We start from the raw sequence: 27,697 nt of genomic DNA, 5'->3' as shown, positions 1-27,697 counted from the left end.
TCATTTTAGGAAAATACACAATATGCTGTCCTCACTAAAAGTTGTTGCAGGCAACGTGTTTTTTAGCTGTACAGCCAGCTTTATATTATATTTTATATAACAGTTTATATTTAGCTTTATATAACAGTTTAGTTTATATTTAGCTTTATATAACAGTTTAGTTTTCTTTAAAGGAACAGACAGGTTGTTGTGTTTGGCAGGATTCAATGAACCAAAATATTTCGTTTTGTAAACTGCCCAAAGAACACAGAACACAAACAAGTTAATACCCTTTTAGGTACTAAATAACATCTCTGGGAAGACTTAGAGAAAAGGCTACTGAGAAAATATTAATGACAAATTAATGTTAACACTTGTAGGTATGTCAAAATATGTGATAACTGATGAACTTACAACAGTAAACATCAATTACAGAAGTAAGAATGCTTGAACTATCAAGTACTCATACATCCATTTGTAGTACTGTAGTTTTGTAACAAACTGAGCAAACATCATCAAAAATACTGTACTCAAATCCAAGAAATTGTTATTTAAACATATTAATATAAATGTAAATAGTGTATGACATACAGATGAAGCCGTTTTGTAGTCTTTTAGGCAAAGGATTATGAAGGTTGTCACACTGGGATGCTCACTGCATCCTGTTTTCCTATGAGCTCCCTTCCTCTCAGTGCAAGTACTTACAATAACCACAAGTTGGTGCTAAAGATCATATAAAGAAACCAAAACACTAATTCCAATACATACAATATCACAGATTAAATGTCTTACACTGCTTTCTACACTGTTTTTCTTATCCCTTAATTCACAGATGATTTTTCTAAATTAAACCTTAGCTTTATTGACAACCTGTCTGTCTCTCATGTAAAACAGAGGATCCGTACAAGTGCATCGCCTGTAAGGAGACAGAATGGTCTGCAGCAGGAAGTACATCATGCAATCTGCGGGTGGTGGAGTACATCCCATTCACAGACAGTGGGGCCATACTGATCATGATCGGGGCCTGGGCATTTGTGGGCCTCACACTAGCCATGTCTGTTCTCTTTGCCATCAACTACAACACACCTGTTGTCAGATCTGCTGGGGGACCAATGTGCTTCCTGATTTTAGGCTGCCTCAGTCTGTGTAGTCTCACTGTGTTCTTTCACTTTGGTGAGCCAACAACCTCCTTCTGTATCTTAAGGTTCTTACCATTTCTGTTGTTCTACACTGTTTGTCTAGCATGTTTTGTTGTGCGCTCTTTTCAGATTGTTTGCATTTTCAAAATAGCTGCTAGGTGCCGTGAGGTCAGCAGCTGGTGGATGAAATATCACGTACAATGGCTGGTCATCACTGTGGCATTTGTTACACAGGCAGTCTTACTTATTATTGGCTATACGTTTACTCCCCCTAAACCCTACCATGAATTTTCATCCCCAGACAAAATCATACTTGGTTGTGACATTAATCTCAAAGCATCCTCTGGTTCTGTGGCTTTACTTTTACTTTTGTGCTGCCTTTGCTTTATTTTCTCCTACATGGGTAAAGACCTCCCAAAAAACTACAATGAGGCCAAAGCAATAACCTTCTGCCTGCTCCTGCTGATCCTCACCTGGATCATCTTTGCCACTGTGTACATTCTTTATCGTGGCAAGTACATCCCAACACTGAAAGCTCTGGCAGTACTCTCCAGTCTCTGCTCCTTTCTGTTGTTTTATTTCCTCCCAAAATGTTACATCATCATTTTTCAATCGTACAAAAACACGCAGGAATACTTCCAAGGTCTCATTCAGAGTTATACCATGACAGTCAGCTCGTAGCAACTTCAAGTAAGGCCATGTCCACACGGAGATGAGATTAGGTGTATCCGCAAAGGTTTTTTTACGGCATAGACCTTTCGTAAACATGGAACCAGCGTTTTAGGAGCCCAAGTACTTTTGAAACCGGGTCCCAGAGTGAAAAAATCTGAAGACGCCACCTTTGCATTTCCGTACAAGACAGTACACCTCTTTTCTGAAACGATGACGCCAAAACCTCACCTCTCCCTTAACCCGCATGCACAATCAAGTGTGACCCTAAATAGCAGCTCTACCTTGTCGTCAGTCCATACAAAGTGGGCTCCTCTCACATTTGTATTTTCCGCCATCTTCTTCTTCGTGTTTGTTTACATCACATGAGTTTTATGTGCATGCTCCTTTTCTTATTCTCTGTTTTTGGTGTTGTGGCAGCGTTGCAGCGCCACTTACAGGCCTTGCAAATATCCTACAGCGTTTTCAGTGGCTTCATGTTTACGTACACATATCTTGAGATGATTCAGTGTTTATGGAAAACTTTTAAGAAACAAAATCGGTTCCATCTTCGTGTGGATATGGCCTATATGTGTGTATCTGTATACAGAACTCTTGCTCTTCAGGCCTTCTGAATACTTTAAATGAACTGTTGTGAACCAATTTGCCTTTATAGAGTAGATGATCAAAATAAGTACATTGTAGTTTAAATCTTTGTCTCTATTTTGTAGTAACCTAATCATTCATTCATCTTCTAACCGCTACATCCTCTTGAGGGTCGCGGGGGGGCTGGAGCCTATCCCAGCTGACATCGGGCGAGAGGCAGGGTACACCCTGGACAGGTCGCCAGACTATCACAGGGCTGACACATAGAGACAAACAACCATTCACGCTCACATTCACACCTATGGACAATGCAAACAGACATGCAAACAGAAGAGCTCCCACACCCGGGATCGAACCGGCAACCCTCTTGCTGTGAGGCGAGAGTGCTAACCACCACACCACTGTGCCACCCACTAACCTAATCATGTTACGCATATTTTTAATTGGTTATTTGGTTGTTTTAGTGAGGGGTGTATTAAGAAGATTCTTGAAATTAGCTGTAAAAATAAACAGTGTTTATTATTTCAACAAGAGGCAATCATACTGTTGTTTTGGGGATGGTTGGCATCTCTTAATCCTGATCAGAGCATTTGACTTCAGAACTAAACAAATCTAAAAGTCTGCAGCCATGCTAGTAGCTTTATGAGACTGTAGCCTACTTATAGGTACAGCAGTATCTTGAGCTAAATGCTAATCAGCATACTTACTTGGCCGCAATGACTGATGCTGATGCTCAGTATATGTAATATTTACTATGGCCCCCCATCTTATTTTAGCCTGTGAGCATGCTAACATATGGTAAGTAGGGCTAACTGGTTATGCACTTGGTATCCTCCATTAAATGACCCACTGGTTTGTGGACTCCAAATTTGAAGCTTTGACTTTGGCATTTTTGCTGTTGCCAGACTGAGCCAGAAGCCAGAAGTGGGGATTGACTCACTGTTGGAGTCTGCCTCAAGTGGCCAATTGAGGAACTGCAGGTTTTGGCAGTTCAACGTTGGCCTTTTTTTTCCAGTCTCAGAGCTTGCATCTTGGTTAGATTTAGAAAAAGATCATGGTTTTACCTAAAATAACTACATTTGTAACATACAGTACAGGATGTCATGTCATGTCAACATCTTGTAGTTATGTCATGTTTCATCAGGACTGTAAACGCCTATATTTTTTGTTAAGTGAATGTATGCTAATCATTATTTGGGATTGTGGTGCATGGTTGCCTTTTGTAGCATAGCATTTCTATATATATATACACATATAAACATCAACATATATAAACATATATAATCAAAATCCACAGCCAGCTGAACAGTGAGGGGCTACTGGTCACCCCGCAATGATTTTCTGGTACCTATTCAGACAACGTCAAGTCTCATATTTGAGACGTACACTAACCATTTCGTCCAGTTCTCAATAAAAATATCCCTCTGGGTTCTCAAACTAAAAGTCATTCACTCCATTAGGCTACATAAATGTCATATACCAAGTCAATGCATTCATCAGTAGAAGGTATTCTTTCTTCAGCCATTTCTTGGTTATGGATTTCTTACATGCCACCGATAAAGTTCTTAGCAGATATTTATCCCTTTTCTTCCACTTATTTCTTTGATCTAATCAGGCACATGAGTTCAAAATTCAAATTGATTCTGGTCATTCCCCTTGTGTGACTATCAGATACGTAACTCTCAGCTTCCTATCTTGTTTTAACTTTAAATGTATCTTACTTATTTAGTTGTTGAAGGCCCACGTACAGTTTTGAAATAACCTTTTTTATAAAGGTTAATTCTCATGTGCTCTAATAAATATTTGAAGCGTGTCATTCCACGTCTGTAGTGAACTGTAATCCATGTGTTATTGTTGTCTAAGTGCTAAGAGAGAATGGGGAGGGGTCCACAGTCATTGCATTAACTGGTATTCCTTTTCCCATTGTTTGCTCAGTTTCTTTCCATCTAGCTTCATAGTTAGGAGTACAATCCCCTGAATTTTTAGTGCAATAACATTCTAATTTTGGGAAATTTGGTATAGTTATCTCAGGTCTTTGTTAATCCTAATGACTTCCTCCCATCATGAGCTTGACATTTGGTAGTTTTGAGTGAAATGTATCACCAACAATTACATGGTTTGCTCTTGGAATTGAAACAACTATTTTTCCATAAAGCACATCTTCCCACTTGCCCATAACAAAAATCTGTCACATCAGTTTGTAAGTGGCTGTATATACAGTAGTGACATTGTTGTGGATATGTGTATCTTGTGTGACTAATGTATCCTTTTTAATCAAATACTTAAAAATGTGTGGTGCTTTCTTAAACAATCTGTTTTCATAATGTACACACTGACAGGAGTTTCAGTCCCTCTTGAAATGTAAATTTAACATCATGGCCTTAAAAGGACATTTGGGATGTTGTATATTACATTTCAAAATATATTTATATTCATATGTGAAATTGGGTGTTAATATATTGCTACTATAGGCTACTGTTAAAAATCTTTGTCATACTGTATAGTTTTTCCTCCCACTATAAAACAGTGTTGATTCTCCTCTGAGATCATTAAATGTCAACTGTAATGACTGTCATCAAAATTACTAAACCAACTGACCTATGGCCAAACCACGCCCCCCTCCACTCACTCGGACAAACTATCAACTTTCAGTGACCGGCGCTATGGCAGGTGTCACAGTACACGGCATTTCACAGGAGGCAATTGGTGATTTTTGGGGACATAACAATCAGATGTCATTGAGAAGTAACCAAAAGGGCCTAAACTACGCATTGGAGGCATATATTCATCATTTTATTGTTGAGCAGGTCGATGAAAAGCTTAAATTACAAGCCAAAATTTACAGGTCACAGTGTACGCTTGTGAACCGCATCTCGTTGCCATCACCATCAAAGACAACAAGTTAAAGTGCCGCTGAAGTTAAGGTTTTTGGCTCAGAATATGAGAAAAGGATAACTGCCTTTTTTACCATCTTTACCAACAGTGTCTCTGCGTTAGTTTGGTGCTACAGTATTTACACTGAATCATTCAGCATAACGTTTGCCAACCTTTGTTATCTCTGCGATTACAGATAAGTTAATGAAGCTAAGCTCCAGAAGTTAACGTTAGCTTAACTAGAGCCCTTTGGACAACAGCTAACAATGATGTATGTACAAAAACTAGGCAAAAAAAAAAAAAAAATAGGCTAATGAACTCCCAGCAAACAAGGTGACATGATGAAGAAAGCAGCTAGGAGCTAACGTTAGGCTAACTTAAGCTAACGTTAGCTAGCGATGTTAAAGATAACTTTATATTTCTTTCCAGCAAAGTGACAATATGTTGCCTCAAACACAATGTTGACTTACCTTAAAACAGATGTAGACATCCTTGTTAATCTTACACACGTTGAGTTGATGTTGTGGTCTAACGTTACCACACAACTTTATCCAAAGGAGACACTTTTCTCCGTTGAGATGTGGTTTAAAGTGTAAAAAAGACACCTCGTCGCCCAGCCTCTCAGGATACCTTGTGTCGGAGGTGCATGTTCCCCATATGCACACCATTTGACCATTTTTAAACTCCAAATCTTCAAAAAAGCTCATAAAACTGAACAAAACTGACTTTCTGTAATGCATTTCAATGGACGTCCAGGCAGAGAATGTCCGAGTGTATGGGAATGGCTACACGCACTGTGATTGGCTCATCGCGTTTGAGGGCGGGACTTAGTCATAGGTCAATTGTATAGCCTATTTAAACATGGTAATCAATGATTAAGTTACAGTTTTATGACTCTCCGTGTTTGACCATTCTGGCCTTGCTAACATATAAATTGAAACTTGTACTGCAGTTGTATTCAATCTACACTGTGCTTTAAAGATACACTTTAAAATCTTATATGTCACTACTAACCAGCTTCAGAACATTCAGAGATTAAGTACATGAAGTTAATTCTGTTAAGCCCTGTACTGGTTTACATATAGCTATATGTACAGTTGTTATAACAGTGAGAGTGATTCAATAAAAACATGAAATGAAGTGTGTGTGATTTCCTGTGTGATTTTGAAATTGCTGTATGCGTGTGTCACCACATGAAGGCGCCACTTCTAAAATTACTTCTTAAAATTAGGGTGCAGAACGTCCGTTTTTGTGCAGCTTATGATTTTATTGAGTATATGTGCAAAACTTGCTCAAATATCCATCAAAGATTCACCCAATTACCCTGGGGTAATATATTCATAAACAGTCTCTCAAAAAGCTCTTAACTTCGCCTAAATATTTTTGGTAAGGAGTCCTAGCTCAGGAGTGATTTAGGAAAGTTCTCAGAGCAACTCTGGGCAAGGAAGGGACATAACTGTTTACCTTAGTGAGGAAGTGTGGTTGACCCTGTTGCTAGGTGTGATGCATTATTTTATCAGATGTGAGTTGTCAGAGACACGCCCTTTTGTGAGCCTGTGACATGTGGACACCCAGTGGAAGTGAAATGAACTGCGTGACAACGTGAGACTGAAAGTGTTGTCATTGTTAGTGTGATCACTCTGCTGATGGAGGGCTGAGACAGACTTAAGTCATAACTGCTGCACTTTTGCAATTTTCCAGTTTTCTAAATATCTTAGTATTGTGATCATTTTATTTCTGGCGTTTTAGCATTAGGTGGGAAATGTGTGTGTATCCCTAATGAGATCAGCCACACACATTATTTGTGCATGATCTTATCTGTAATATTTCTTATTCACGGTCATCCAGTGTTTGAGGATATTTCTCTGACCTCTTCATGTTTCCACCATTTTCTCCTCTGCTTAAGAAAACCACCTGTCACTTTAACCTATTCACACACACATTCACATGCTGGTGGCCAAGGCTATCTTACAAGGTGCCACCTGCTAATTAGTTAAACACACTGATGGAACAGCCTTCAGACGCAATTCTTTGAAACTATATCCTGAAAAAGCCTTGCAGAATACTAAATAGGAGATAGGACCACTTAATACTACTACTACTCAATGAACAACAAATGTGAAGTGAATGTTTGCATGTCTGGCTGTCTGTCCCCAACTAATCTCGCAAATCCCACAACTGGAACAATCATCCTAATGTTTTGTGTGCACATTTAGGACTATGCTTTAAGGACCTCTCGTGATTATGGTGATTCACAGTTGTTTAAAAACCTGTCTTATATCATCATCGACTGCTGACTCCTCTTAACCAGCAGGTAAGGGTCATAAGTTTTCCAGAAACTGTCTCAGCTAAAAACAACAAACAACATCATCTGTTGCAGGTCAAATTTTGGCCTTAATTTGAACCTGAGCATCCGCAGATAAATTCCACACCAGATCCACTAAAATTAGGCATGTTACGGGATGAATCAGTCCCTGTTTTTGTTATCTTTGCTGCTATTTGACTGGGGAGCTGAAAGCGATAATTCTTCTGGGCACAGCTGCACCACATTTTAGCTGCTATTTTCTGCTACTTGGTTTTGTTCCGTCTGCCGTGCTGCATCCTATCACATCAGGATCTTGATTTGGTCATTTTTTCTTGATATTTGTGCTCCTAGTGAAAAGGGTTTTTTTTGTCTATTTTAGTTGTGTTTATTGTTGTCATTTGCTATTATATTGTGCTGGAACCTAGAGACAACTTTTATAATGTTAAAGAGTCCAGTTATGAATGACGTGGATCAAAGATTTGTGGCTGTTTTTTAGTTATCAAACATACATTTGTTCCCATAATTATATTGTATCTATATTTCACACACAGTGTCTGTTAGCGGGAAAACTATCTGCTCTGTGCAGTTTCCTGTGGCTCAAAATTAGATGAGGCTTGTATTTTTACTAGCTCCTGGGAGGCTTCTGAAACATGCTGTTCTCAGTCCCTCCAGGATCTTGCAGCAAAAAATCCTTGAATTTGCAGCCAATTTTGTCAAAAACTGCGGTAAAAATTACGGCATTTTTAAGTGATTTTTTGTGGGAAATTGCTGCAAATGACAACAATTGCGGCTAATGACAAAAGGAGAAAAGAAAATGTGATTTAAAAAAAAAAAAAAAAATTACTACCTCCAAAAAATAAGTCATGTAATCACTTGCTATAATAATCATATTGAATATTACAAAAATAGCTGCAAATGTTTTTTATAGTTTTCTTCTTTAGTTTTATTTAATTAATTTCAAAACATGGAGTCCAATAATGTTGCAAAAAAATCTGAGTGAATATTGTAGCTCTCAAACCAGACAATGTGACTGTAAAACAACATGTAAGCTACATCTTCTGAAAACATAACATTTTAATACATTCAACACATATTGTATGCATTTAAACTGTGCAAATTCTTATGTCAATACAGAGTGTTTCTCCATACTGCAATGCCATTAGCGCATTTGATGACGCGTCTGATGACGTTTCAAATGACGACTTCCGGTCGGCCGGAAAAACGCGGAAAAATCGCGGGACTCTTGAAAAATTGCAAGCTCCCGCAAATATTGCACACTTTCGTTGAATTTGCGTTAATCATTGCGATCGCAAGATCGCGATTTTCTGGAGGGATTGTGTTCTGCATCTGCTGGAATTATAACAATTGCCTAGAGTGGCCGTGAGCAGCCCGGTTGGCATCATCCCATGACCTCTCCTTCCTGCAGATGAGGGCCTGTCCCTTCCTACCGAGCAGAACGAGGAGTTCTGCCATCTCATCAGGAGGTTTCCTGAATTCAAACTTTGGTGAGAGTTTAGCTCATGGCCTGACTGTGTCATCCACAGAGTCATTGCAAATAAACCTCCTTTCAAATGACCTGTATGGTCAAAGTGTAAGTCATGCAGAGCCTATTTGTAAGATGATGTAGCATTTTAGCATAAACCAAAGATACCTGGTTGAATTAATTTGTGTGCATTTGCGTGTGACCCTGCATAAGCTTACAACCTCATCTGTACTCCATCTTCACTTTATCCTTGTCATCAATAGATCATCTCTTTAGCAAAATTTTTCATTCAATATAAATACTTTTCATTAGGCTAGTATTTTGAAATTTTTACTTTCAAAAGGCATGAGTTATTGTTTAAAAGATTTATGTAATTTAGCCATTGTAAAAAAAATTATGTATCAAGGAGAAACACTAATAATTGTTTGCACAATGATCAATGACACCAAAGCAAGAAGATAGGAGAGTGGTTTTGCGTCAATTAACAGTTGTGATTTGCCTGGTGAATGAAATGATGATCTTTGGTTGCTCTTTCCTGATGTTTTATCTGTGCACTTTTCATCTTAAATGACCAAGTAGCCTTACAACTGTGAGAAATAACTGAGGATGTTGTTGACTTATGCCTCTTCATTGTTACAAATTGACAGTTTTTTTGTCACAGATTTCTTACCTGACATTTGGGAACCAAAAGCATCATCATCGCAATCATTTGCACATTTCTTTGACACCCATAACCTGCAAGTGTCCTGGCCAATACTTGTAATAAGCCTCTTGTAGTAATCTTTTTGAAAAGGCAAGGTAAAATGTATACTTTGACTGATGTACTTAAATGTCAGTGCAACCCAGACAATACAGTTAAAAATACCATGTCAAGTTTTTAACCACTAGCAGCACCATAGAGCAGTGATTTAGTTTTGGCTGTAGTGCACATGCACGAGCACAGGGAGATGGGGTACACATTCCTGCCACTGGTTTCACAATATTCTGCTGATTGACAGTTGGTTGCAGTAACACACAGAGGAGTGGAGCAGCAACTGCTAGCTAGCAAACGTGGATGGACTTCGCAAACACAGAATATAAACGGAACTTTTGTTTGTGCAAAACGCCATCATTTACCACACGAGTTAGATTAAATATCAAAACTTCCAAACTATATAATGCAATCTAAAAGTTACAATAGAGCAGAGTCACACCCCTCCGACAGAGCCTTATCCAAAAACATTAACACTGTATTCATCAATAGGTTAATTTATAGCTTTTTTATTTTGCGGTGTTATTGTGTCCATCTCTTACATGCAGCCCATCTATATATTATCATTGGGTGTTTCGACCAACCGTGTTTGTCCCTGGTTGCACATATAGACTAATTTAAATTAAAGTACATTTTGAGCACAAATGATCTCTTCCTCAGGTACACAGATATCAAACTGACTCCGGTGTGTCAATGAAAAAATAGTCTTAAGGCTCATTTATGCACAACATTGAATACGGATCCGGATACGGACGGAGCCTTCTGTCCGTGCTATGCGTTCATTTTGTCCGTATTTCTGCATGTTTCCATAAAGCTTATGGATACGGGCCAAACGGAGCAGTACCACCGGAAACCGTGGGGGCAGTGTTGCTGTCACTACCCGATACGTAGCTCTAGTGAGACACGAAGAACAATGGCGGAACTTTTTGAAGAAAGATTGTGCGAACTAGTCAGAAACTATAAAAATCTCTGTGATGTTACTAGCCTGGTTCCAGACCATAGACCCCGCCCACTCAACTGAGTAGGCTTGCATCTCTGGTCTGGCATACTTCAATGAATTTGCGATTTATCTTGTCCAAACGCTGGACGGACCAATGAACGCAGGGGGTCTAGCGATTAGCCAATCAGCGCCACGCTGATGTCAAGCTGTACGCCGGTGGGTAACTGGAGAGGATAGCAACAATGGCGACCGCTACAGATCCTACAGACCACATTGACGATGCTCTCGAGGTATTTCGCTACTACTCGCATTAATGGAAGACCAAATTAAGGAAGCTGCTAAACTGGATTTAACGGCGATGCAGCTGGGCGTGCACGACAACGGAGACATTTTAAACGGGCAATGCTCGCTTGTTTTCGGCACCCCGGAGACATGGATACTAATGATGTCAGATTCTGGGTGAGTCGTTGATCTCTCTACTGATTGGTTAGGGAAAAAATCAAATTCCCTCCCCCTTATAAATCGCCTTCAGTGGAAGCCATGTCAGACTGAAGATTCTGGGAGCTTCAGTCTGACACTCAGGCTATGATGTTACTTCTCCTGGACACCGGGATAAACAAATGCTACAGAACAGCTGGGAGGAGATTGGAAGGGAATTAAATGTGACGTGGTCGGTAGCGAAGGAGAAGTGGCGGTCTGTGCGAGACAGATTTGTTCGAGCCCACAACAAGTCCATGAGCAAGCGGAGTGGGGATGCTGCTGTTGGGGTGGATCCACCAATTCTTCGGCGTCTGGGATGGCTCAAGGCATATATAAATCACTGAGCAACTTTGAAAGACAGTTTACTATTAATGTTTTGCCATTTGAAAGTTCATAATGTGGGTTTTTTCCACCATCTTTGATATAAGCTTCATTGAAAGATTTACTAAAATACATTTTAAAAAACATGAAAGGAGGTAGAGAGTGCAAAAACAACAAAACTAACGTTAACCGACATCAGTTAATAACAGTGCTAATGGTAATATAGTCACAGATTAGGTCACTTGACACCGGGTTGATTATAAATGAGTCATGTTTTTATTGACTGGTTCATAAATTAATACGAACTACACAACAAATAACTTGGCACTTATTGATTTACACTGCCAACCCTTTACATGTGGCTTCTTTGTTCTAGCCACCAGAAGATGATGGAGAGGCCAGTACAGGGCTCAACAGTGCGAGCGTTTCACTCACATTTGCGACTAAAAATAGGTGTGCGCGAACTGTTAAAAATATTTAGGGGTACATGTACGCATAAAAAAATCAGCCGAAGCAGCCTATATTTTTGTCAATAAAAAAAATATGATAATCTAACCGCAAATGCTGGAGGAACTCCAGCCGCCTTCCCTCTTCTCTCTTCCCCGTGTGACACGGTTTTGGGCGGTTTTCCAAGCCACTGTCGGCACAATGAATATAAGTCCCACTATCAGCAGCGTGGAAATAAGTCAAAGTGTGGAGGAGACGGACTGGGAAAAGCGGCGGACCTCCGGGGAAGCCTGCTCCATTCTCCCCGCAGTTAGGGACCGTTCACAGTTTTTGCTATGGACACTGTGGGCGACTGCCCAGGGCGTAAAACAAACAAACAAACAAAAAAAAAACTCGCCAGTTTTCTAGACTACCGCTCATTTCCACGTCAAGTTAGTGGAGTGGGCGCTGGGGCACCCATATTATCACGTTTCAGCCTGCAGCAGAAAGGAGAGGCGAATTCTGGCGGTTGTGGGTTGAACGGGGGTCACAGACAGGAATACGGCGGAGGCTCATATTGCTCTGCGGCGCAAGATAACGGCTTACCAGCGACAGAGAAGTCCGACTCCAGGTCCAGTAATTTCCTCTTTCGTTGGTGTCATGAGTGCCCAGTAGTACTTGGACAACCGAGCCGTGGCAGCACACAGGTATGTGGCGTGTCAGAGGAGAAACAAGCCGTTCCCCCCTATGTTAATCACTTATTGATGCTGTTTTTGAAGTATGAATAAGTCAGTAAGTAATTTATTCCATTGAAATATCATTGATGTATTATAGAAAGTGATTTATCTTGTAATAAATTACAAAAGGCACATCTGCCTCATTTTTGCCGTGGTATCGTGATACTACTCAGAACCATGATACTTTCACTGGTATCGTACCATGGGGGGTGGGAAGCGGTGGGGGGTTGGGCGGGGGGGCGCCGAGGGATGGTTCGCCCAGGGTGTAAAACTAGCCAGGAAAGCCTCTGACCGTTCGCCACAGTACCGCGGTGGAAATAAGTCCTGCAGCGTTTCAGAGGACCTGGAGAATGGTTTAGGATAGTAATAACATTACATAAGATAATCATATTGCAAAGATAATATATATAAGATAACATTAAAGACAAAATTAAATGGCAATACTTTTTCAAAACTTGATGATTTTACCTTTCTGTACATTTTGTATACAAATTCATTTAATAACTTTGCTTGTAAATGTCTATTTGCATCACGTTTATTACGGAAAACACATTATTTGATCAATTTACATTGTGTCCCTAAAGTTCTTTGTGCGCTCCTTACTTTTTCAACTTAGGAGCACATGTGCTCCTTGGGAAAAAAGTTAGCGTCAAGCCCTGCAGTACTTCAAGTTTGCACACTGTCAATCATCCTCCTTCACCTGCATCAAGCTCAGGTACACTATCTTCCTCTGATGTCACAAGCCTCACTCCTGCTCCTAGTCCACTTGGGACATCATCACATGAGAAAAAAAAGAGGAAGCAAAGCCAGGAACCAAATCCAGTTGACACTGCACTACTCCAGAGGCTGGAAGAAATTCGCAAGGAGACTCAGGCAAACAAAAGCATGTATACAACTTTCACAACCTACCTAAACAGCTTTTTGCTACAACTGCCTGAACCTGACGCCAAATGGCTAGTAAAAGAAATACAGCCGCAACTGATGCTTTGTTTTGGGTAAACAATATAGAAATGCACTTTTTGTGTCTGTGACAAGGTTAGACACAGATTACACATTGGCTACAAACAAATCTTAGCTTGGACGTTTTTGTTTAAAGGTCCCATATTTTATGTTCATTTGCACTTTATTTTTTGTTTACATGAGGTAACACTGTTTACACTGCAAAAACTTTAAGTCTTACCAAGAATATTTGATGTTTTGAAATAAGTAGAAAAATCTACCGGTATTACAAGCAAAAAAATCTTGCTCCACAGGCAGATTTTTCTACTTATTTCAAGTGAAAATTTGGCGAGAAATGAAACATTTTGGCTAGAAGTAAGACAAATGTTCTTGGTAAGACTTTGAGTTTTTGCAGTTTATTGATTTGTTTGTGGAGCTCACATTCTGTCATGAATTGTTTACATGAGCCCAGATTTGTGCACTTTATTGTTTTATGGAGCTCATATTCCAATGCTTGTTATGAATTGTTTACATGAGCTCACACTGTTCTATTTATTGTTAACAGTAGATTACACTGTTATCTCTTGTAATTTGTCTGTTCTTTCATTGAATAAGAGTTTCTTACTGGCCTCTTTCTGTAGATGTCGTATTTGGTAAAGTACATGAAATTCTATATTAAGCATGCTGACTTTTTAAACTTTTTAACCAGGAAATGAAACTTAAGAGATAAGGAATCTTAATTTCCCACATAACAGTGGTTTAAGTGCTATGTTTATCTTTGGACAGTAATGGAGTGTAACTATTTACATTTAATCAAGTGCTATCTCTTGGATAGAACACAAATTATCACCATGTTTTCATTTTACTTATTTGACAATATTGAATTTGAAATGGATTATGTGCTGTACTGAGCTATTGTGTTCAGGCTTCTGTGGCCTTTTTAATGTAATGTGCCTCGTTGGACGACAGCATCCTGCCAAGTCACACTCCCTCATCAGTAAGGAAGTAGTCTTTGAATTGATCACGAGCAGCCATGCCATCCTGTGTTGCTCTCGCTGTAGTGAAGTGCCGCGTGTCCAGAAGGTTAGTATCTCCCTGAATCACCTGCCACCATTCTCCAGGTGCACCCTCTGTGTCCATCAGTAAAGGAGCGATGTACCTTTCAGCTTCTGGCTGGAACTGATCTGCATCACAAAGATAATTATGCAGAGCAACACATGCCTTTGTGATATCCTGTGCAGTTTCAATGGAACACTCCAGGGCCCTTCCAAATACTCTTCACCTCGCTGCAAGTATGCCGAAAGCATTCTCTACAACTCGCCTGGCCCTGGAATGCCGATAATTGTAGGTTCACTGATCAGCTGAGAGGTGCAAACCTGTAAAAACAATATTGCTGTTAAAACCTGCATGATCATTTGTTTTCTGGGCAAATACTTTAGAAGGAAAAAAGATCAATAAATGAATAGTAAAACACAAAATTAATTGGTTACAAAAACTAAAACCTATGTCATAATTAATGCTGACAGATTATGCTGGATACGTGTCTACTAACAATAGCACAAATATTAATAGTGAATTAAAAGAGAACAACAAAGCACGCCACAATACACTATGCCATTAACAACAGATTTAAAACCTGATTTAATTGATAAATGTCTTTAGTATTGTGTATCTCTTTGTACTGTAGTGTTGCAATGTGTAGGGTGTACTGACCTAAATAGGGTCACATCAGGTTCATTTTCTGTGGGAATGCTTCATCACCTACAAACACAGCTGGAGTGTTGGTCTCAGTCCCAGGCAGAGGAGCTGGGGGTGGGAGATGAAGCATGCCTTTGATGAGCTGGGATCCAAAGTGGCTCCTCAAGAAGACGCCAGCATCACTGTCTCTCCCATAAGCTCCGATATCGACGTACCTGAATTTGTACTTTGCATCACAGGCTGCCATTAAGATGAAGCTGAAGTAACCTTTGTATTTAAAAAAACTTCTACCACTGTTGGATGGTGCTCTCACTCTCACGTGTTTTCCATCTATGGCCCTGATACAGTTGGGATAATTCCACAGCTCCCAAAAGTCTCTCCTGATCACCTCCCACTGTTCTCCCTCTGGAACAGACACAAACTCATCCTTGAGCGCAATCCATATTGCATGGCACACCTCCCTGACAATGCAGCTCACAGTTGCAGAACCCAGCTTGTAACTTGCTGCCAAAGCTTGCTGGCTGATTCCTGTAGCGAGAAAGCACAGGGTGACAGCTAGTCGCTCTGCGCGACTTGTCATGCTGGATGTGGGGGGCCACCCGGCGAAGCAAGTTATCGAATGCCCCGGCGGACATCCTGAAGTACTGGAAATGGCGCTCGTCGTCAATTTCTCTCATTGGCAAACGAATTCTCCGTCCTCCAGTCGCGATGTATTTAACAGCCTCCTACAACGCTGCCTCTGTTTCTGTCTTCTATGCAACAGGTACATTATCAAAATCTCCTCCACAGTCGCCATGTTTTTTTCTGAGTTTATTGTTGTCATGAACTTTTGACTCTGGGCTGCCCCCTGGTGGATATATTGGTTAACATCCATGCCAACGTAAAGGACGCATGGAAGTATGTGGCCAGTGACGGTAACATCGTTTGAAACGGACGTATACATTTTCATACGTAAAGGGAGTATAAATGAGCCCTTAGTCCCTCCCATTGGTGTGGCTTCACCCGCAGAATAAGTGTAGATCTAATGCTCAACACAGCAGACTACAACTCCTAGGTCCCACCAACAGTTCTAAAAATAAGTCATATACAGCTGAAAAAGAGCAACGCCATGATTTGGTCACAATATCACTACTGTTTACCCCTGAGAAGTCACCCTTTGTCTATATGGAATCCCTTACATACATACATAAGGAAGGGGTCCACTGTAGGCCGATCAGTACTGACTTGATCAGCACTGACTTGATCACATGCAACACTGCCGAGCACTTAGCCACTATTTTAGCTCCCTTGGGTGGCAACACTCCACATCACATCCAAAAGAAAAATTAAAACTAGACATGGATGAAACCATGGTCTCTCACAGTATTACCTCACTTTTTACATGTGTACCAACTTCTGAGGTAGACACCCCTGGGAACAGAACCAATCTCAATGGGAGCAGCACATTGTCAGAAATGGTGCTGAATTCCCTTCGCCTGTACACTAACTAACCTAGTGACAATCAACAATTTTTTTTAATCAGAATTCCCCAAAAACCTCCTTTGATTGAGGTATGGCCCACTTCCACGATCTTGTGTGGTGACGAGCAGACTTTGATAGCAACCACCCAGGTTTATATCAGGGTTCAACGCTAAGGTTTTTTTTTTTCACTTGCCCGGTCGGGCAAGCTGGTCAGAGATCTACTTGCCCGAAGTCAGTTTTTACTTGCCCTATAAAAATTGTTTAATTTAAGCGGCTATCAAATAACAAAGACTGCAGTTATTTGTATGTTATGTAATCTTTATTCACACTGTATTTATTAATTAAAACAACATATGTCATGTATTGTAGCTTAACTCCTACACAAAAATGACACTGTCAGCGCTTAAAGTGAAAAATTTGTCAATCGTTCTCCGTCTATAATTTTGCGCCCTACTTGAGCCATGCCCACCTCTATTTATTTTTCACCCCTCTCTCCAGTTCTGCTGTATTAACACTGGGTTTAATATATTTTGCTTCCATCTCTCTGCCCTGCTCTGCTCTACTTCAACGCTACTTAGCTCTCTCTCTACTCTACCAGTAGACTACCACATCCACCTGTTGCACAAAACGCACACAGCAGTGTTTCCCCAAGGACAGAGTTGTAGCAGCGGAGGTGAAGCACACGCATGAAAAATAATTTTCACATGCGTGAAACTTTTTTGTATGCTTGCAAAGCACAGCCTGCTGGGATGTTTCTGTGTATCTACTGGCACCAGAAGGGCTCTTTAGGACTAATGAGCAGGTGAAATGTCTGTCTAGCTTACATATGAGGTGTCTCAAGATTTAGGAACATACAGTTGTATTGAATATAATAAAAGTTAAAAGTCACTTGACATGCTGCTGTTTTGTGCTATGACCTATTTAAGTGTTGGAAGTTGTTATTTACGTGACAACGCCTGAATGCAACACAAGCTCAGTATGAGTGCCGTGCGGAGCTGCTGTGCGAGCAGCGTGTTTGTCTGTGCGTAACAGCAGTCTGTTGGTTATTTACACACTGTCCATTTCAATAACTTTGTCAGCTGACAAACTGCACCGGGCTCGTGGTCAGGTTTGGTCAGGAAAATGCGGCCCGAGCCGCTCTAGCGTGCTCACCTGTGTGTGTGTGGCGGAACTCTGCCGTGCGCGATACAGAGAGCAGAGGAGAATTGTTAACGCGTGACCATGTAGAGACAGAAATGACACGATGGCATAACACCATAAATAGTATATTGTTATGTTATTATATGAAGCGTCCATCGCGCAAAATAATATCAATGGGGGCTGTGGGCAGGACACTGTTACACAGCGTGTGCCTGTGACTTCAGGCAGAGAGACCGCTGCATCAGAGCAGAAGAGCACGTTTTAAAATACATTTATTTTATCAATTAGTTATTAACTTTTACTATTTTTAGCAACTTGCCCGATCGGGCAAGTGAGTTGTTAGTTTACATGCCCGACCTTGAGTTTTACTTGCCCCGGGCAATCGGGCAATCCTTCTTGTTGAGCCCTATTCTGTCATTAATGCAGGGACTGCTAAACTCACACCAGAATTTGGTCACAGACATCCATAGTACATGTTTAAGAGCACAAGCAAACAGCTGTGTTTTTACACTCCCCCCTCCACATATGCATTTTACAAACATTGCAGTGTACAGTCTGGCTTTTCCATTTCACTATTGACTCAGATTGATTATCCTCATATCCTCACTCTGTTTCTCCATCACTATCTGTTAACATGTGGCCTTGTGGTTTCATTACAATACTGGGAGACATATTAGTTAAAACACAGCACACTGTCACAATCTTATCTAGGAAGGAAAATTCATCGCCCTCAAGTGGAACCAGTAGGCTCACCGGTATGATGCCCTGAAGTATCTGATACTTGTTGCGTACCAAACCTCGTTCCACATGAACTCTAAGGTGAGCAATCTGCCTTGTCTCCACAGATTTTGCATCCATTTGAGCACGTCCTCTTGTGAAGCCTGGGGTTTTTACCTCAGCACACATTTAGCCATTTTCCCAAAAACCTCCTTTGATTGAGGCATGGCCCATTTCCACAATCTTGTGTGGTGAAGAGCAGACTTTGATAGCAACCACCCAGGTTTATATTCTGTCTATAATGCAGACTGCTAAACTCACACCAGATTGTCATCCTGTTGATTGAAACATTTGACTCTGATACCCTTTAAAATGCTGATAATCCTGGAGGATACTTTTTCCAAGAAAGCTGGATAATGTTGGATAATTTTAGTGAATAAATAATTGAATAAGTTTAATTGTTTTTGTATTATTTGTTAAACTGAGTTGGCTTTATCTAGTTTTAGGACATGGGTAAAGATCTGAGCACATTTTAGGTCACATTAATGCAGAAATACAGTGAGTTCTAAAGAGTTCACAAACTATTTTTACAGTGCATCTGTCATCTTGGCTATTGGAGGGATTATCCGGGGTTACCAGATTAATTCATGATAAATATCCAATTTGCTTGCTCATGATGTTGTTACACTCTGTGTAGTCATGACAGACAATCTGTGCAGTTTAAATGCTTTTTGCATACTGATTTGTGTATTCTCCTCCAACCATTGATGGGTATGTATGTTTGTCACCTACTGTCATGCATTTCCAAGTGTATGGAAATGAATACTGGGGGTTTGCTGTTTCAAGCATCACATTGCTTACTAAAGACAGAGGCAAATCCTATTAGAGATCATATCAGATTGATGAGAGGTTACTACAACAATGAAACATTTTCTTGCTTTTCTGTGTCTACTGGGAACATTTCTACGTGTCTCGGCTCAATGCACTGCCCAAGCGTCAGAGTTTCAACTTGAAGGAGATTATTTGTTAGGTGGACTTTTTGACATTCATCATGTCAGTGACCCCGTTTATCAAGACACACCAGAAGCCAGTGACTGCTCCAGGTGAGTTTCATAATACATAACACATAACACTGATGACATACTCTTAATGTAACTGAGCATACCCTATTTGAACACTGAAGAGCTTTATTTCAAATGCTAGGTCAGTAGGTAGTCGCACTTTTCCCCCCTAACTCAAAAGAATTAATTGTTGCATTACCAAAGTTGCTGTATAACATTAAATCTGACCTCGGTCCTGGGTCCATGAAATCCCCTTTTGTTGCAACCATTTCTGTGCAGAGTTCTGATGATGTTAATTGAAAGGTAATCCTCCTCTCCCACTTTCCAATATCCGTTCACAGCCAACCCTTCATTCTGCCAAGCTATCGAAGGTTTCAGGTGATGAGATTCTCTGTAGAGGAAATCAATAACTCCACCAGCCTCCTGCCAAATGTGTCTCTCGGCTATGAGATATTTGACCACTGCTCAGAGACACACACTTTCCCAGGAGTTTTGAAACTCCTCTCAGTCGATAACTTGATCCAACCTTGGGGTGAACCATACAAGAATCTGTCCAAAGTGATGGCACTGGTCGGCCCTTTTTCAAGCACTGACACTCTGACTGTAGCTCCACTGTTCATGGTGGATCTCATTCCTGTGGTAAGTTTGCCAGCTATTTGGTTTTGAGATTTTTTCCAGTGTAGTCATCATAATAACTTTTTTTTTAGTTTTAAAAAAACTGAAACAAATTTTAACATCTAACATTTGAAAAAGTATTGTTACTGCAAGTTTTGACAATTTCTTCATTACTCCTCTATCAGGTCAGTTATGGAGCTGCGTCCTCTGCCTTTACAGAGAAAGCGAAATATCCCTCTTTTCTACGAACAGTGCATTCCAATAAAGATGTCATAGAAGTGATTGTTAGCATCATACTGCGGTTCAAATGGCGCTGGGTTGCTTTTCTTAACAGTGATGATGCTTTTGGCAAAGATGGACTTGAAATGTTCATCAGAAGGATTAAGGATACTGACATCTGCCTTGCATTCACCAAAGGTCTCAACGACAATACAAATGACTCCCACATATTCAAACACATAGAGGCGCAGAAGATATACGTTGTCATTGTTTTTGCTCCAAAACTGAGTGCTGAAGCTCTCATTGAGTCAGCAATGCAACTAAATGTCACTAAAAGGGTATGGATAGCAGGGGACACCTGGTCCTTAAGCAAGAGGCTCCCCAAGGAGGAAGTGATCAAAAGTATTGGGACTGTACTTGGAGTGTCTCAGCCAGTGATAAAAATACCTGGTTTTGATGATTTTATCCGTTCTTCTAGAAGCCAGGCTCATTGTGAAAAGGCAGAACAAAATTTGTTTTGTAATCAGGATTGCAATTGCAGCAGCCTGAGTGCAGAAGAAATCCTTGCTGTGGACCCATCTTACTCTTTTCCTGTTTATTCTGCTGTATACGCCATCGCTCATGCCTTACACAATGTCCTGCAATGTGGAGCTGGCAGATGCACAGACAATATTACAGTGTACCCACACATGGTAAGAGGACAAATAATGTTTACGTTTGTTTTTGTTTATGACAGCTTTAACCATTAGATGAGTATCATAACTCAACATATACAATGTATATGTGTTTTGTCATATATTATATAAAACTTTACATCATATAACTGAACCTGATGTTTCTTTCAAATATTGCCTTGCATTAAAAATCTCGGGCATGAAATTTCATAGATAGTAAAAGTCTACAATGTACCACATCCTGTCTGGAGAGAAAGAGACAAAAATGGGAACATCAAACAGCAATGTTTCCCTCCCCAGGAATAAAAACCTAATGAAATCAAATAAAATAATGGTCATCCAAACTTTGTGTACCCAAATCAGGTTCTTGCAGAGCTGAAGAAGTCAAACTTTACACTTTTAAACCACAATATTCGGTTTGATGAGAATGGTGACCCAACATTTGGATCATACTCTATAGTTTTCTGGAACCACAGTGGTGATGCGGAGGAGATCGGCTTTTTTAAATTCAACCCATCAGTCAATTTTTTCATCAACGACAGCAAAATTCAGTGGTACACAAACGGAGACGTAAGTTGTTTTTTTTCCTAATTATGCATAGTGTAATGCAGTATGTCACCTACGTTGCTACTAAATAATTGTCTTGTGCAGGTGCCTACTTCACTGTGCTCCCAAGAATGTCTTGGAGGATATGCAAAAAAGCAAGATGAAATCCACAAATGCTGCTTCGTTTGTAAAATCTGTGCGAATGGAACTTATCTCAACAGCTCAGGTAAATTACTATTTATGAGAGAAAGAGAATTAATTAAAAACAACGGCCCTGGTAGGAGTTAATTTCAGACTATTGTTAAGCATTTTCAGTAGCTGAAAGGGTTTTACATTCATTTTGTGCTGGTTGGACACATATAGGCTTCAATTTCCACCTATCTGCCATGAATAAAAACTAAACTTGAAATTGTTCAAGTTTGTGATAAAAGCACCAAATTTGGCAGATATGTTGACAAATATATTTAGAACAAATCTGGATATTGGGGCATCAAAAACTCGCTCCCTGGTGGCCAGAGCAGGCAATTGAATCCTACCTGCCCATGGACCCGTCCCATTATCCATTCCAAAATGTATTGGCCTCTAAAGCCTACTTTACACTACATGGTTCAAGTGACTCAATTGCGATTTTTTCCTCTCAAGTGGCACAGATCGGATCTGCAACATGAACGTGTAAACAGTAAAAAAAACAAAACGCATGATATCGGATATTGTCAGATCAGATTCAGGCCTCCTTCATATGTGGAAATATATCAGATATGAATCAGATATCTGCCAATAGGTCTGTAATCTAAACAGACAGATCAGATATTTCCTGGCAATCCACGTCGTACGACATGAATAATGCGACAACAGCGCATTTTGATGACGTGCTCATGAGCAAGGGAAAGGAAGGAAAGCCGAATAAATCGCACGTTAATCAAAAACTATGAACCAAAAAAAGCACAATCTATCCCGAGTGAGACAACTGCTCCCCGTCTCCAGTGTACCAGCAGAGAACCTGCAGAACCAAATCAGCGAAAAAACACACGGGGCTAAGCCTCTCTACCTGAGCAGCTGAAGCTGCGGCTCGCACCCTCGACACACAGACACAGATATGGTGCTTCTGCTTGCCAGCCAAACTTGTGCGCAACTGTGAGACATAAATATGTGAGGTGTACGCTGCTTTTCTATTTTATTTTTTTTAAAATTTTTCATCAGCGGCATACACTCCTAACACAGGACGGGTTGTTTTTATTGACTGAGTTGATTATTAAGCCATAGTGATGCGCGGATCGGCTCTGATAGCACTGGAATCAGCATGTACCTATCAATCATCCAGCTGCACCCGTCTGCAGCTGCACGGACATTTCCACCGCTCTGTGTAGGCTAAGTTACCTTTTAAATTATGTGGAGCAGCGCCAGCTTTCCAGGTGATTTATTCTTTAACGATTAACTTCAAATATTTAAAGTTAGTCTTTAAAATTGCTTCCAGTAATGTAAACATTTCCATGCGCGCAGTAATGTCACTGTAGCAAATACAGTGGGACATTTACATAGTGGTCAAGAGTGGTGGACCGGAAGTGTTGCACAAAAAACGGAAGCTGGCTGCGTTCTGTTTTGCCTCCGTGTCTCCGTGAAAAATAAGGTGAATAGAACATGTAAACAGCAGTCAGGAAAAATCAGATATAGGCAACAAATCGGAATTGGGCATCAAGACATGGTAGTGGAAAGGCAGCCTTAGTTGGACCATGCTACATGTCTCCACCAAGTTTTGTGACCAAAGTGTTCTATTCCAGTATATTAAGCTATAAATGTACCAAATTTGCCGCTTTTATCGCAAAAATGAACAATTTTTTAGTTATGCCGCCCAATTAATTAGTTTGTTAGCAGAATTATACAAAAACTGCCTGACCGATTTTCACAAAATTCGGTTGTCTTCAGTTACATGATAACAAAACAGAAGTTATTGTTTGTCAACTACGAAACATTACAAAACTCAAGTCCATCATTTCTCACAAAGACATGAAACGGTAAGCACTGCATTCATCTCCTCAAGGCTTGACTATTGCAACTCTCTGTACCTGGGGGCCGGCCAGTCATCTTTGTATCACTTGCAGCTGGGGTAGAATGCTCCAGCGAGACTCCCCACTGGCGCCAGAAAAAGAGACAGCATTACGCCAGTGCCAGCATCCCTACATTGGTTACCTATCAAAGACAGGATTGATTTTAAGGTTCTTATATTTGTTTTTTAAGCCGTACATGGGTTGGCACCCCAGTATATTACTGAACATATCTGTCCCTACTCCAACTCCCGACCTCTTAGATCTTCTGAACAATGTCTTTTAACTGTCCCGCGATCAAGGCTGGTGGGTAAGAGAGATCGTGCCTTTGCGGTAGATGCTCCTGAGCATTAGAATAGCCTTCTGCTCTCAATCAAATCCTCCCCCTCCATTGACAAATCTTGAAACATACATGTTTTCAATAGCTTTTGGTTGTAGTTTTAATATCTTAGTATTTTATAATCTTTTTATGTATGTTATTGTTCTTATCACTTTTATTTTGTTTTAGATTTATGTACATTTTATATTGCTATACATTTGTGTGTCATTCTTTTATGTTGTACAGCACTTTGGTCAACTGCAGTTGTTTTTAAATGTGCCATATAAATAAACTTGATTTTATTTAATTTCATCTTGGAGAACATACTGTACAAAATATTAAAACTGCAACACTGCTTCCTCAGCTGTCTAGATATTTTTCCCCAAGTGGACTTTATTGACAATCTCTCTGTCTCTCATATAAAACAGAGGATCCCTACAAGTGCATCGCCTGTAAGGAGACAGAATGGTCTGCAGCAGGAAGTACATCATGCAATCTGCGGGTGGTGGAGTACATCCCATTCACAGACAGTGGGGCCATACTGATCATGATCGGGGCCTGGGCATTGGTGGGCCTCACACTAGCCATGTCTGTTCTCTTTGCCATCAACTACAACACACCTGTTGTCAGATCTGCTGGGGGACCAATGTGCCTTCTGATTTTAGGCTGCCTCAGTCTGTGTAGTCTCACTGTGTTCTTTCACTTTGGTAAGCCAACAACCTCCTTCTGTGTCTTAAGGTTGTTACCATTTTCATTGTTCTATACTGTTTGTCTAGCATGTTTTGTTGTGCGCTCTTTTCAGATTGTTTGCATTTTCAAAATAGCCGCCAAGTTTCCCAAGATCCACAGCTGGTGGATGAAATATCATGGACAATGGCTGGTCATCACTGTGGCATTTGTTACTCAGGCACTCTTACTTATTATTGGCTATACTTATGCTCCCCCCAGACCCTACCATGACACATTGTGGTCCCATGACAAAGTCATACTTGGTTGTGACATTAATCTCAAAGCATCCTCTGGTTCTGTGATTTTACTTCTATCTTTGTGCTCCCTTTGCTTTATTTTCTCCTACATGGGTAAAGACCTCCCAAAAAACTACAATGAGGCCAAAGCAATAACCTTCTGCCTGCTCCTGCTGATCCTCACCTGGATTGTCTTTGCCACTGTGTACATTCTTTACCGTGGCAAGTACATCCAAACACTAAACGCTCTGGCGGTACTCTCCAGTCTCTACTCCTTTCTGTTGTGGTATTTCCTCCCAAAATGTTATATCATCATTTTTCAATCCCACAGAAACACGCAGGAACACTTCCAAGGTCTCATTCAGAGGTATACCAAAACAATCAGCCAGTAGCAACTTCAAGTAAATATGCATCTCTAGAGACAGATGGTTTTTCCACAGGCCTCCTGCTAACAATCTTGCCTTTTAGGGTACATTGTAATTTGAGTCTTTGTCTCTTGTACTTTTCTTTCAAGAGTTAAAAACTAATGTTTTATGCATGTTTTATTGTATTTTTCTTACTTTTGAGCAATATATCAATAAACAAAGCCTTGGAATGAGCTAAAGCTACCAACATTGCGACAAGAGATTATTTCAGAGATGGTTGGCATTGTCCTTTTCCTAAACAGAGGCTTTCACTAAAGATTCCCAGCAGTAGCCTTAATATACAGTACAGGCCAAAAGTTTGGACACACCTTCTCATTCAATGCGTTTTCTTTATTTTCATGACTATTTACATTGTAGATTCTCACTGAAGGCATCAAAACTATGAATGAACACGTGGAGTTATGTACTTAACAAAAAAGGTGAAATAACTGAAAACATGTTTTATATTCTAGTTTCTTCAAAATAGCCACCCTTTGCTCTGATTACTGCTTTGCACACTCTTGGCATTCTCTCCATGAGCTTCAAGAGGTAGTCACCTGAAATGGTTTCCACTTCACAGGTGTGCCTTATCAGGGTTAATTAGTGGAATTTCTTGCTTTATCAATGGGGTTGGGACCATCAGTTGTGTTGTGCAGAAGTCAGGTTAATACACAGCCGACAGCCCTATTGGACAACTGTTAAAATTCATATTATGGCAAGAACCAATCAGCTAACTAAAGAAAAACGAGTGGCCATCATTACTTCAAGAAATGAAGGTCAGTCAGTCCGGAAAATTGCAAAAACTTTAAATGTGTCCCCAAGTGGAGTCGCAAAAACCATCAAGCGCTACAACGAAACTGGCACACGTGAGGACCGACCCAGGAAAGGAAGACCAAGAGTCACCTCTGCTTCTGAGGATAAGTTCATCCGAGTCACCAGCCTCAGAAATGGCAAGTTAACAGCAGCTCAGATCAGAGACCAGATGAATGCCACACAGAGTTCTAGCAGCAGACCCATCTCTAGAACAACTGTTAAGAGGAGACTGCGCGAATCAGGCCTTCATGGTCAAATAGCTGCTAGGAAACCACTGCTAAGGAGAGGCAACAAGCAGAAGAGATTTGTTTGGGCCAAGAAACACAAGGAATGGACATTAGACCAGTGGAAATCTGTGCTTTGGTCTGATGAGTCCAAATTTGAGATCTTTGGTTCCAACCGCCGTGTCGTTGGGGGACGAGAAAAGGTGAACGGATGGATTCCACATGCCTGGTTCCCACTGTGAAGCATGGAGGAGGAGGTGTGATGGTGTGGGGGTGTTTTGCTGGTGACACTGTTGGGGATTTATTCAAAATTGAAGGCACACTGAACCAGCATGGCTACCACAGCATCCTGCAGCGACATGCCATCCCATCCGGTTTGCGTTTAGTTGGACGATCATTTATTTTTCAACAGGACAATGACCCCAAACACACCTCCAGGCTGTTAAAGGGCTATTTGACCAAGAAGGAGAGTGATGGAGTGCTGCGGCAGATGACCTGGCCTCCACAGTCACCGGACCTGAACCCAATGGAGATGGTTTGGGGTGAGCTGGACCGCAGAGTGAAGGCAAAGGGGCCAACAAGTGCTAAACACTTCTGGGAACTCCTTCAAGACAGTTGGAAAACCATTTAGGGGGCTACCTCTTGAAGCTCATGGAGAGAATGCCAAGAGTGTGCAAAGCAGTAATCAGAGCAAAGGGTGGCTATTTTGAAGAAACTAGAATATAAAACATGTTTTCAGTTATTTCACCTTTTTTTGTTAAGTACATAACTCCACATGTGTTCATTCATAGTTTTAATGCCTTCAGTGAGAATCTACAATGTAAATAGTCATGAAAATAAAGAAAACGCATTGAATGAGAAGGTGTGTCCAAACTTTTGGCCTGTACTGTATATGGGTAGTACCTTTAATCAGTAACTGGAAATGCTGCCTTCCTCTGATTGTCATTTTAGAAGATACTCAACTGCGCAGGTCTCATTCAACATTTTAAGAAATATGCTGATTCTTCTTCTTGCAGTAAGTTAGGTGAGGAGATTGAGAGCAGGATAAATTTCATGTAACTCACAGCAAGAAAGCAAAAAGTGTATATCTCAAAATGCCAACTTTTTCTAGAAAGACAGTAAATACTAAGTGTAGTCGTTTCTTTTTAAACTTAGCCAATTATTTAGATTA

General features: G+C 40.5%; 1 protein-coding gene across 1 annotated transcript in view; it reads left to right on the top strand.

The window, feature by feature from the left end:
* LOC125892157 (taste receptor type 1 member 2-like) overlaps positions 1-25,477 on the top strand; it is a 94,758-nt gene extending 69,281 nt beyond the window's left edge. The window contains exons 11-12 of the mRNA XM_049581953.1: positions 874-1,183; positions 24,859-25,477. Of these exons, the coding sequence (XP_049437910.1) occupies positions 874-1,183; positions 24,859-25,477 (929 nt within the window). The remainder of the gene's footprint in view (positions 1-873; positions 1,184-24,858) is intronic.
* The last annotated feature ends 2,220 nt before the right edge of the window (positions 25,478-27,697 follow it).

This window comes from Epinephelus fuscoguttatus, linkage group LG7, assembly GCF_011397635.1.
Source record: "Epinephelus fuscoguttatus linkage group LG7, E.fuscoguttatus.final_Chr_v1".
Classification (NCBI taxonomy): Eukaryota; Metazoa; Chordata; class Actinopteri; order Perciformes; family Serranidae; genus Epinephelus; species Epinephelus fuscoguttatus.
Note: the sequence above shows the minus strand (reverse complement) of the source record. Positions and strands in the feature narration are given on the sequence as shown.